Here is a 13,522-nt window from a genome sequence, read left to right as displayed (position 1 = left end):
CGTTTGTTCAGCGGTCAGACGTTTGTCCAGCGGTCAGACGTTTGTCCGGCTGTCCGGCTGTCAGACGTTTGTCCAGCTGTCAGACGTTTGTCCAGCTGTCAGACGTTTGTCCAGCGGTCAGACGTTTGTCCAGCGGTCAGACGTTTGTCCAGTTCTCAGACGTTTGTCCGGCTGTCAGACGTTTGTCCAGCGGTCAGACGTTTGTCCAGCGGTCAGACGTTTGTCCAGTTCTCAGACGTTTGTCCGGCTGTCAGACGTTTGTCCAGCGGTCAGACGTTTTGTCTTTTCCAATGAGATCTTTCTTGTAAAACGATCAAAATCGACCGTCATCTTTCATAATTCATATAAATATCGTCGTCACAGTCGCTCGTCCTCAGTGTTTGCACTTAACGGCGTGGTGTTCGGGTCGTGTCCCCGCTGTGCGCCGGTGTGTAGAGCGAGCAGATCAGGACCATTACAAAGGTCTAATGACACTAATGAGCGTCGTGTGCATGAGAGCACACACACACAGACAGACACGCACGCACGCACGTGAGTTTAGTCCTGGTTTAGTCCTGGTTTAGTCCTGGTTTAGTCCTGGTTTAGTCTTGGTTTAGTCTTGGTTTAGTCTTGGTTTAGTCCTGGTTTAGTCCTGGTTTAGTCCTGGTTTAGTCCTGGTTTAGTCTTGGTTTAGTCCTGGTTTAGTCCTGGTTTAGTCCTGGTTTAGTCCTGGTTTAGTCCTGGTTTAGTCTTGGTTTAGTCTTGGTTTAGTCCTGGTTTAGTCCTGGTTTAGTCCTGGTTTAGTCCTGGTTTAGTCTTGGTTTAGTCTTGGTTTAGTCCTGGTTTAGTCCTGGTTTAGTCCTGGTTTAGTCTTGGTTTAGTCTTGGTGTATCATGATAGTTGACTATAAAACATAATCAGACCCTAAAACACATCAGCAGCGTTATTTAATTAAAATGTCAAAAAAGAATAAACTATTTCTAATTTGAATCTATAAAACGCTTTAACTTCTATAAAATTACTATTCGTAACGATTCTTTTCTAAACCTTCAGTGGCAATAGTTCCACCTTTACTTGGTTTATAACATATTTAAAAGTCTAAATAATAATAGGAGTAAGTAGTGTACTTCTAGAATATTCGTTAGTTGTAGTGCTACTGTTCACTTCAAATACATGACTCATAATGTGGCAGAAAAGGCTTGAACCGAAGTGTGAATCTAGTTCCATTTCAAACTTTCTTTTAGATTCAAATCTCCTCTAATCCACAGCTGCTGTTCTTATCCAATCATTCTGCACCGTGGTGCTCCTGCGTTACCATGGCGACAGGGGAGCGAGCGCACCTGTTCCCACGGTGCTGTAGACGTCCAGCGGCGGGTCACACGAGATGCTGGGGATGACCGGCGGGGCGGGGCCCAGGTCGCTCCTCACTCTCCGTCTCATTTTCACCTGTGTACAGCAGAGAGAACAGCTGCAAGTCTCAGTTTCACCTGTGTATGTCAGAGAGAACAGCTGCAAGTCTCAGTTTCACCTGTGTATGTCAGAGAGAACAGCTGCAAGTCTCAGTTTCACCTGTACGTCAGAGGGAATAGCTGCAAGTCTCATTTTCACCTGTGTACGCCAGAGAGAACAGCTGCAAGTCTCAGTTTCACCTGTGTATGTCAGAGAGAACAGCTGCAAGTCTCAGTTTCACCTGTGTATGTCAGAGAGAACAGCTGCAAGTCTCATTTTCACCTGTGTACGTCAGAGGACGGCTGCAAGTCTCATTTTCACCTGTGTGCGTCAGAGAGTCAGCTGCAAGTCTCATTTTCACCTGTGTGCGTCAGAGAGAACAGCTGCAAGTCTCATTTTCACCTGTGTACAGCAGAGAGATCAGCTGCAAGTCTCATTTTCACCTGTGTACAGCAGAGAGAACAGCTGCAAGTCTCATTTTCACCTGTGTACAGCAGAGAGATCAGCTGCAAGTCTCATTTTCACCTGTGTACAGCAGAGAGAACAGCTGCAAGTCTCATTTTCACCTGTGTACGTCAGATAGAACAGCTGCAAGTCTCATTTTCACCTTGTACATCAGAGAGAACAGCTGCAAGTCTCATTTTCACCTGTGTACGCCAGAGAGAACAGCTGCAAGTCTCAGTTTCACCTTTGTACGTCAGAGAGAACAGCTGCAAGTCTCATTTTCACCTGTGTACGCCAGAGAGAACAGCTGCAAGTCTCATTTTCACCTGTGTACAGCAGAGAGAACAGCTGCAAGTCTCAGTTTCACCTGTGTACAGCAGATAGAACAGCTGCAAGTCTCAGTTTCACCTATGTGCGTCAGAGAGAACAGCTGCAAGTCTCATTTTAAACTGTACATATCAGATAGAACATAATGAACAGCTGCAAGTCTCAAAGAACAGACTGAGCATCTGCAAGTCTCATTTTCAGCTGTGTACAGCAGATAGATCACCTGTAAGTGTACATCAGATAGAACAGACTGATCAGCTGCAAGTGTACATCAGATAGAACAGACTGATTAGCTGCAAGTCTTATTTTCACCTGTGTACATCAGATAGGACATACTGACAAGCTGCAAGTCTCATTTTCATCCGTGCAGAGTGTCGGTTGAGTACATAGACGAGTCAAAGGAAGAGACCCTTTTCACGATAGTGCGCAGCGAGTCTAGTTCCAGCCGTAAAATTGTGGATCTTCATCTCTCGTTCCATTCATTCTGTTGGAATTATTTGAGTTTTGCTTGAATAAATCAAAATCAAAAAATATCTGACAGCAGAGAGTGAGTTACAGAGGATAATCACTGCAGCAGGTTAGGAAAGCTGGGCGTTTATGAAAGTGTTTTTGTCTCCGAGCTAAAGTCTAACATACATAAATATAAAAACAGACAAACTAGCGACAAAAGCACTTGCTTTTATAAACACAGACGTCCTCAGTATTTAGAGGGTACGTAAAGGTCTGAACATGCTGCCTGTATCATCTGTAACTCACTTAACTAATTATTGATTTATTTTAGCGAGACTAGTTCCACCTAAGGAATGAACTGAGCAGGAAGTGGAGCTCCGCAGTTTTAAAGACTTTTTCACTGCGTTTTTTAAAGCAGCCAAAGCCGTCACAGCCATTCACTCTCGTCTACCAGTGGAGCTAACGTTAGCCTTTGGCGCTCTGCTCTGCTCCGCTCATGGGAGAGATTCTGCTCCGAGTACTGAACACACGGACTGAAGGCTGGTTTTATCGTCCTCCTCGACACACACAGCAGCAAACATGAAAGCTCACGGCTCCTGCTGTGCCGTGTACGTGCGCTGTTCAAGCTCCTGCGTCCAAACGTCACCTCCAGGTGCCTTGGACACAAGGGCTGTGATTGGTTGATCAACACAATATGGAAAACTTATGAAATACTTGACCGGCTCAGGTCTGCGTGAGCCGCGACAGGTTCAGGTCTGCGTGAGCCGCGGCTGGTTCAGGTCTGCGTGAGCCGCGACAGGTTCAGGTCTGCGTGAGCCGCGACAGGTTCAGGTCTGCGTGAGCCGCGGCTGGTTCAGGTCTGCGTGAGCCGCGACAGGTTCAGGTCTGCGTGAGCCGCGGCTGGTTCAGGTCTGCGTGAGCCGCGACAGGTTCAGGTCTGCGTGAGCCGCGGCAGGTTCAGGTCTGCGTGAGCCGCGACAGGTTCAGGTCTGCGTGAGCCGCGACAGGTTCAGGTCTGCGTGAGCCGCGACAGGTTCAGGTCTGCGTGAGCCGTGATTGGTTCAGGTCTGCGTGAGCCGCGGCTGGTTCAGGTCTGCGTGAGCCGCGACAGGTTCAGGTCTGCGTGAGCCGCGGCAGGTTCAGGTCTGCGTGAGCCGCGACAGGTTCAGGTCTGCGTGAGCCGCGACAGGTTCAGGTCTGCGTGAGCCGCGACAGGTTCAGGTCTGCGTGAGCCGCGACAGGTTCAGGTCTGCGTGAGCCGCGACAGGTTCAGGTCTGCGTGAGCCGTGACAGGTTCAGGTCTGCGTGAGCCGCGGCAGGTTCAGGTCTGCGTGAGCCGCGACAGGTTCAGGTCTGCGTGAGCCGCGGCAGGTTCAGGTCTGCGTGAGCCGCGACAGGTTCAGGTCTGCGTGAGCCGCGACAGGTTCAGGTCTGCGTGAGCCGCGACAGGTTCAGGTCTGCGTGAGCCGTGACGGGTTCAGGTCTGCGTGAGCCACGGCAGGTTCAGGTCTGCGTGAGCCGCGACAGGTTCAGGTCTGCGTGAGCCGTGACAGGTTCAGGTCTGCGTGAGCCGCGACAGGTTCAGGTCTGCGTGAGCCGTGACTGGTTCAAATCAAATCAATTTATTTTTGTAAGGCCCAAAATCACAACAACAGTTGCCTCTGAGGGCCACAGGGAGAAATGAATCAACAATGTCTGTGGTGGCGATGGAGTCAGACAATGTCTGTGGTGGCGAGGGACGATGTCCCAGGGTCCTCTGTCCTTAGACTCTCCTTCTCGGCCAGGAAAAACTACAAAAAAAACCTCTTTGGGAAAAAAGCGTAGAAACCTGGAGGAGTTCCAGTGAAGGAGAGATCCGACTCTCACAGACGGACAGACGGACACGAGGAGACTGGAGCTGGACCCACTCTTCAGGCAGAAGAGGGACCGTCTGAGTCGAGCTGGACCCACTCTTCAGGCAGATGAGGGACCGACTGAGGCGAACTGGACCCACTCTTCAGGCAGATGAGGGACCGACTGAGGCGAGCTGGACCCACTCTTCAGGCAGATGAGGGACCAGTTCAGGTCTGCGTGAGCCGTGATTGGTTCAGGTCTGCGTGAGCCGTGATTGGTTCAGGTCTGCGTGAGCCGTGATTGGTTCAGGTCTGCGTGAGCCGTAACTATGACAGAGGACTGTAAACAGCCTTAAAGTGTCGACAAAGTTTAAAGACTTAAAAACAGACGTAAACTCTGGGCGTTCGGCTGCAGAAGGAGCTGCGCATGGAGCTGACAAACGCCCTTAAAGCCCGAGCTCACTGCACACTCAGCAATGGATCGTCTGCTCACTGGAAAACACATTATACAATGATAACAAGGATTTTAAATGAGGTATTTTAACCTGAAAGTAAGAACTACCACTACTCTAGCTGTGAGGAGAAAAAGGACTGTATCCCCTTCACTGTACAAATACTATCACCCTGTGTGTTTATATATACTATAAACTATATATACTAATAATAATAATTCTCAATAACTTCTAAAATCTCACGTAAAATAATAATATGGTAATATTAATTGAGGATGCATCAGAATAAATAAGAAATTATTCATTCATTCATTTTCCACCGCTTGTTCCCGTTAGAGGTCGCGTGAGACTGGAGCCTATCCCAGTGACTTTGGGCCTTAGGCGGGGTACACCCTGGACAGGGGCCAACTCGTCGCAGGGCCAACATAAGAAATTATTATCAATCTTATTTTAGTATGAAATCTGTTATTGTAATAAATAAGAATATGTATAAAAGTATATGCATGTGTACATTTTGTTAAAATATTGTTTTTCGATTGTTTCGAATCAAATCACATCATAAATTTATCGAATCGTGTCAGGAATGCAGTGAATCGAGGCCTGTATCGCATCATGAGCCAAGTATCGAGAAATGTATCGTATCACTAGCTTCCTAACAATACCCAACTTTAACTGTAAGTCTCATTTACAAGAGACAGAACATTTGTATTGGCTCCTAATATAAAGAAGAGACAGGAAAGCGGCAAGTCTCATTTTCATCACACATCGAGCACAACAGACTGGAGCAGGATCTCTCCTCTGTGGTTCTCCTCCTCTGTGGTTCTCCTCCTCTGTGGTTCTCCTCCTCTGTGGTTCTCCTCCTCTGTGGTTCTCCTCCTCTGTGGTTCTCCTCCTCTGTGGTGGTTCTCCTCCTCTATGGTTCTCCTCCTCTGTGGTTCTCCTGCTCTGAGGTTCTCCTCCTCGGTGGTGGTTCTCCTCCTCTGTGGTTCTCCTCCTCTGTGGTCCTCCTCTGTGGTAGTTCTCCTCCTCTGTGGTGGTTCTTCTCCTCTGTGGTTCTCCTCCTCTGTGGTCCTCCTCTGTGGTTCTCTTCCTCTGTGGTTCTCCTCCTCTGTGGTTCTCCCCAAGGTTTGTACTTAGGGTTTGTAATGTTTCTAAGGGTCAAAGGTCAGGAGAGGCCGGGAACCATTTGCTAATTCCCTATGAACATTGTTTCATATCCTTCTCACTGCCGCCCTTCAAGTCTCATTTTCATGCCGAAAAACGGAACTGCTGCAAGTCACATGTTCAACTGCACGCATCATCAACAGACTGAACAACTGTACGTTTTATTTTCACCGACACATATCATAAAGAACAAACTCAACAGCTGCAAGTCTGATTTTCGCCTGCACACATCGTCCAGAACAGACTGAGTAGCCACATGTTGTCATTTTAATTTGCTCTTAATAACAAGGAGCAAACTGAACAGCTGCAAGTCTCATTTTCAACTGCCAAAAATAAAAGCGACTGAACAAACTGAAACAACGAACCTCATTATCTACAAACTAAACCACAAGATCCCATTTTCACCCGTTTGCAGCTCAGAACTGAAACTGAACAGCTGCAGGTCTCACCTCTGCACAAAAACACAGAATAACACTGATCAGCTGAAGGGAGTCACGGCCCCCTCTTACACTATAGAGCACGGGTGTCAAACATGGGTTATACACATACATTCGGCCCCCAGACACACAAAAGATTTTTAACAAACATTTATTTATTCCCAATAGACATAAAGCATTTTTATCACTAGAACTACGAGTCCCACAGTCCTTTGCAGCAGCCTCCCCTCCCCTGCACTGCTCAGCGCTGCTGTGTGTGCTGCTGGATCGTCGCGCTGAGAACTGTCTACGTGCACTAAACTAGACTTGAGCAGAAGTCTGAGCGGGGAAAGAGACGTGTGTATATTAAAAACAACTTTCTTGTTGCTCAAAAATATCAACAAGTCATTGCAATTTTTAACATCACCATCCCAATCGATTTCAGAACTATGTAATCAAATGTGACACAACAAATGTATATATTTTGGGCATACTTCTGACATGGAAAAAGACTATCACAAAAAAATGCATGACAAATTGTGCCGACGATCAAAAACTGAACGACATTATAATTGCCAATAACTTCAGTCACCCATGCGCTAGGAACGGAATGACTACGGAAAATGAGAAAATCATATTTGAACTTAATTTGAAAATGGACAAATTTGAAATGCTGTGTATGAAAAAAATACAATATATTACAAAGAAAAGAATTGTCGTTAACTCTTCACCTGCTTCTGTCCCATCAAATCAAATAAAACTGCACAGTGTTACCTCTTCTAATTCCATCAGTAAAGTGTGTGCACTGACCGACTTCTTTGCCTTGGGAGTGGACAGAGCAGACGCTGGCATCTGGGACCTTCTCCTCAGAAACATCTTGAAGGTCGCAGTCCCGTTATTGTTGTCCACAGCGTATGACCTCCAGGCCGTCTGTGACCACAGAAAGAACATGATTCCACCATTAACCATGAGTTCTGTGATGTACAAAGATGCACTGCTTTAGTGTCCAAATACTAATGTTTTGTACTTTTCACTCACCTGGATGAGGAGGGGTCACGATAAGGAGGGGTCACTCACCTGGATGGGGAGGGGTCACTCACCTGGATGGGAAGGATTCACTCACCTGGATGGGGAGGGGTCACTCACCTGGATGGGAAGGATTCACTCACCTGGATGGGGAGGGGTCACTCACCTGGATGGGAAGGATTCACTCACCTGGATGGGGAGGGGTCACTCACCTGGATGAGGAGGGGTCACTCACGTGGATGGGGAGGGGTCACTCACCTGGATGGGAAGGATTCACTCACCTGGATGGGGAGGGGTCACTCATCTGGATGGGGTCACTTACCTGGATGGGGAGGGGTCACTCACCTGAATGGGGAGGGGTCACTCACCTGGATGGGGAGTGGTCACTCACCTGGATGGGGAGGGGTCACTCACCTGGATGAGGAGGGGTCACTCACCTGGATGAGGAGTGGTCACTTACCTGGATGAGGAGTGGTCACTTACCTGGATGAGGCAGGCCGCTGCAGGGATCTGTCGGTTGAAGTGTTTCTGTCTTTGCTTCTGTTGGACTTTCAGAGCGAAGCCGGAGCCCAGGATTCCCTACAGACGATGAGATCATTATCACTCTTTCCTGTTTTGAATCAAATCCATTTGTGTTTCATCTGAAGCAGCTGAAATAATCCACAGAGCAGCTTTAGTTTAGCTTTCTACAAGAATCAGAGAAGGACTGCACACATTTCAGTAGTTAAATCATTTTTTTTATTAAATGACTTTTAACACCAATTAATTGGGTCTCTAGAAGAGTGGATGAAAACACATTCTTTATGTCACAACACATCTCAATTTAGAACGTGAACAATTTGGATAATATCACAGACAGTTACACTTTTATGTGTGATAATTTTCTGGTTTGTCTTCATGCAGTTCTATGCATAACTAATCTCTTTTTATAGTGTTTTTACTGCTAAAAAATGCATTCGTGCTATAAGCGGGCTCGCCTCTCCATAAACATGACCTGTGACTCATGTCTCATGTCTTTTCCTCATGGTGAGTTTAGCGCTTCACAGTGGAACGACTGTCATGACATAAAGAAGCAGGAAGACCCTCCACCAGAAAAGTGACAGAGCCGATCTGTTTTTTTTCTAAATCGCAAGTAAGCTCAGAGCAGTGGGCGGGGATAGGGGGAAGGTGAAAATGGAAATTATCTGAGCACTCAAGTATGGAATGCAGGAGAACACAGGATCACTCTGAGTAAACGCATGGTGAGGAAGAACATTCAGGCTAAATAAAAAGGGGGAATATATAATGCAGAATGAAGCTTTTAACATTGTAACTACAAGGTTCCACCCACCCCCTATCCCCGCCTACATCCCTGCATGTATTTGTGTTATGATCATTTGAGAACATAAAAGATAAAAAGCTTTTACGTGATACGTTTGAAAATGTCCTGAAGCCACTTTTAAACAATTAAAAAAATGAAATGACAATCTGCAGCTTTTTACAGCATAATGTCAACAGGAAGAGGCGGAGCTTAGCAGTTTTGAACCGGAAGTCTATGGACCTGTTTCTATTCCCAAGCAGTTTTAAGCTCAACATTGTGGTTTGCAATGTATAATGATGATTTACTGGTGTCACAGTTCAATACGAAAGTACCTTAAAGTCACGTTTGCATATTATGTCTTGTACATTTGCATATTATGTCTTGTAAATTTGCATATTATGTCTTGTACATTTGCGTACTATGTACTTTATAGATGCAGTTGTATAAATGTCTCACAAACCCACGTGTCCACTCACCGCAGGCAGCGCAAAGAAGGAGATGGCGAAAAGGGCAAAACAGGAGGCGACGGTCTTTCCAACCCACGTCACAGGCACTATGTCTCCATATCCAATGGTTGTCACGGTAACCTGTACATGGAGCACGCTTTGGGTCAATAATACTACTAATGATGATACTAATGCACACTGTCGTGGCCTACTACCGATGATACTAGCAGAAGTAGCAGAAGCCGCAGTACTAGTAGCAGTAGTAGTAGTAGTAGTAGCAGTAGTAGTAGTAGTAATAGCAGTAGTAGCAGTAGTAGTATTAGTAGTAATAGTAGTAGTAGAAGAAGTAGTAGTAGTAATAGTAGTAGTAGTAGTAGTAGTAGTAGCAGTAGCAGTAGCAGTAGCAGTAGCAGTAGTAATAGTAGTAGTAGAAGAAGTAGTAGTAGTAATAGTAGTAGTAGTAGTAGTAGTAGTTGTAGTAGTAGTTATAGTAGTAGTAGCAGTAGCAGTAGCAATAGCAGTAGTAATAGTAGTAGTAGTAGTAGTAGAAGTAGTAGTAGTAATAGTAGTAGTAGTAGTAGTAGTAGTAATAGTAGTAGTAGTTATAGTAGTAGTAGCAGTAGAAGTAGCAGTAGTAGTAGTAGTTATAGTAGTAGTAGCAGTAGTAGTGGTAGTAGTAGCAGTAGTAGTGGTAGTAGTAGTAGTAGTAGTAGTAATAGTAACAGTAGTAGTAGTAGTAATAGTAATAGTAGTAGTAGTAGTAATAATACAAATAATACAAAACGATTGTTAACAGTAAAATAAATAGTTGAGGCTCCGGCCGTCACTCAGTTATTGTTCATCAAATAAATGGAACAGTTTGAATTGTGACGACTGAAGCTTCTGGATGTAGAATATTTACTAGAGAAGTCAGAAATATCAGTAATTGTTTATTCTTTATGACATTTTGATGTAGTGACACTAGGACGCTCCTTTACAACCGAGGGAACTGCCATGATGCTAGTTGCCTTGGCAACAGAAAACTGTCAAATTGAAGTTACAATGAAATGTCTGGGAGTCAAAGGTAGAACTTCTCAAATCTCACTTAAATTGGAAAATGTTCTCAGAATTATGACACAGAAAATATGTGCAGCTCCAGGAGAAGTATGAGAGTCTCAGATGTAGAGCAGTCCAAATGTTTGCTCACAGAGTTCTAAAAGTATTTGCACCTGTTTTAGAGTCTGTAGAGTCCAGATGACCGCTCAAAATATGACTCAGATTATTGTTTTATTCTCGACTTGTCACGATTAGTCGCGTAGTCACTGCAGCACTTTTTGAGGACACAAATCATGTAATTTGAATCACACACTCTACATATCATACTGCATCAAATCTGGCAAGTTTTGTAAAATATCATTGGATCATTGTTGGACCTGATGCTGATGTCGATGAGAATCTTTAAAACTGTGATGACCAAATGTTGATTTAACACAAACAACCACTTTTATGTTGTAAATTAATAAACACGTCATTGGTAATTTAAGTCTTTGGTTAATATTAAAGCGTCACAAACATTTGCTGGATTTAGTTCGGCCAAAATCCTGTTGGGCTTTAATTGGATGTAATAAGACTCTACAGTACCTACAGTATCTACAGACTCTACAGTATCTACAGTACCTTCAGTATCTACAGTACCTACAGTACCTACAGACTCTACAGTACCTACAGACTATAAAGTATCTACAGTACCTACAGTATCTACAGTATCTACAGTACCTACAGTATCTACAGTATCTACAGTACCTACAGTATCTACAGACTCTACAGTATCTACAGTACCTACAGTATCTACAGTACCTACAGCATCTACAGCATCTACAGTACCTACAGTATCTACAGACTCTACAGTATCTACAGTACCTACAGTATCTACAGTACCTACAGTACCTACAGACTCTACAGTACCTACAGACTATAAAGTATCTACAGTACCTACAGTATCTACAGTATCTACAGTACCTACAGTATCTACAGACTCTACAGTATCTACAGTACCTACAGCATCTACAGCATCTGCAGTACCTACAGTACCTACAGACTCTACAGTACCTACAGTACCTACATACTCTACAGTACCTACAGACTCTACAGTATCTACAGTACCTACAGTACCTACAGTACCTACAAACTCTACAGTACCTACAGTATCTACAGGATCTACAGTACCTACAGTATGTACAGTACCTACAGTACCTACACACTCTATAGTACCTATAGTACCTACAGTACCTACAGTATCTACAGTATCTACAGTATCTACAGTACCTACAAACTCTACAGTATCTACAGACTCTACAGTATCTACAGTATCTACAGTACCTACAGTACCTACAGTACCTACAGACTCTACAGTACCTACAGTACCTACAGTATCTACAGTACCTACAGTATCTATAGTACCTACAGTATCTACAGTATCTACAGTACCTACAGTACCTACAGACTCTACAGTACCTACAGACTCTACAGTATCTACAGTACCTACAGTACCTACAGTATCTACAGTACCTACAGACTCTACAGTACCTACAGACTCTACAGTATCTACAGTACCTACAGTACCTACATACTCTACAGTACCTACAGTACCTACAGTACCTACAGTATCTACAGTATCTACAGTACCTACAGTATGTACAGTACCTACAGTACCTACAGACTCTACAGTACCTATAGTACCTACAGTACCTACAGTATCTACAGTACCTACAGTATCTACAGTATCTACAGTACCTACAGTACCTACAAACTCTACAGTACCTACAGACTCTACAGTACCTATAGTACCTACAGTACCTACAGTATCTACAGTACCTACAGTATCTACAGTATCTACAGTATCTACAGTACCTACAGTATCTACAGTATCTACAGTACCTACAGTACCTACAGTATCTACAGTATCTACAGTATCTACAGTACCTACAGTATCTATAGTATCTACAGAACCTACAGTACCTACAAACTCTACAGTATCTACAGACTCTACAGTATCTACAGTATCTACAGTACCCACAGACTCTACAGTACCTATAGTACCTACAGTACCTACAGTATCTACAGTACCTACAGTATCTACAGTATCTACAGTACCTACAGTACCTACAGTATCTACAGTACCTACAGTACCTACAGTATCTATAGTACCTACAGTATCTACAGTATCTACAGTACCTACAGTACCTACAGACTCTACAGTACCTACAGACTCTACAGTATCTACAGTACCTACAGTACCTACAGTATCTACAGTACCTACAGTACCTACATACTCTACAGTACCTACAGTACCTACAGTACCTACAGTATCTACAGTATCTACAGTACCTACAGTATGTACAGTACCTACAGTACCTACAGACTCTACAGTACCTATAGTACCTACAGTACCTACAGTATCTACAGTACCTACAGTATCTACAGTATCTACAGTACCTACAGTACCTACAAACTCTACAGTACCTACAGACTCTACAGTACCTATAGTACCTACAGTACCTACAGTATCTACAGTACCTACAGTATCTACAGTATCTACAGTACCTACAGTACCTACAAACTCTACAGTACCTACAGACTCTACAGTACCTATAGTACCTACAGTATCTACAGTATCTACAGTACCTACAGTACCTACAAACTCTACAGTATCTACAGACTCTACAGTATCTACAGTATCTACAGTACCCACAGACTCTACAGTACCTATAGTACCTACAGTACCTACAGTATCTACAGTACCTACAGTATCTACAGTACCTACAGTACCTACAGACTCTACAGTACCTATAGTACCTACAGTACCTACAGTATCTACAGTATCTACAGTACCTACAGTACCTACAGACTCTACAGTACCTACAGTATCTACAGTATCTACAGTACCTACAGTACCTACAAACTCTACAGTATCTACAGACTCTACAGTATCTACAGTATCTACAGTAACTACATTACCTACAGTATCTACAGTACCTACAAACTCTACAGTATCTACAGACTCTACAGTATCTACAGTATCTACAGTAACTACATTACCTACAGTATCTACAGTACCTACAGTACCTACAGACTCTACAGTACCTACAGTACCTACAGTATCTACAGTACCTACAGTATCTACAGACTCTACAGTATCTACAGTATCTACAGTATCTACAGTACCTACATTACCTACAGACTCTACAGTACCTACAGT

The 13,522-nt window shown here is 44.1% G+C and overlaps 1 protein-coding gene across 1 annotated transcript in view; it reads right to left on the bottom strand.

The window, feature by feature from the left end:
* The window catches only part of kcnq1.1 (potassium voltage-gated channel, KQT-like subfamily, member 1.1), a 162,839-nt gene that overhangs the window by 77,132 nt on the left and 72,185 nt on the right, over nt 1-13,522 (bottom strand). Inside the window, 4 exon segments of the mRNA XM_072465616.1 lie at nt 1,320-1,425; nt 7,324-7,443; nt 8,023-8,118; nt 9,316-9,426. Of these exon segments, the coding sequence (XP_072321717.1) occupies nt 1,320-1,425; nt 7,324-7,443; nt 8,023-8,118; nt 9,316-9,426 (433 nt within the window).

The sequence above is a fragment of the Eucyclogobius newberryi genome, unplaced genomic scaffold, assembly GCF_026437365.1.
Source record: "Eucyclogobius newberryi isolate DKJ021-1_F unplaced genomic scaffold, fEucNew1.0.hap1 SCAF_5, whole genome shotgun sequence".
In the NCBI taxonomy this organism is placed as follows: Eukaryota; Metazoa; Chordata; class Actinopteri; order Gobiiformes; family Gobiidae; genus Eucyclogobius; species Eucyclogobius newberryi.
This window is presented reverse-complemented; position numbering and strand designations above follow the sequence as displayed.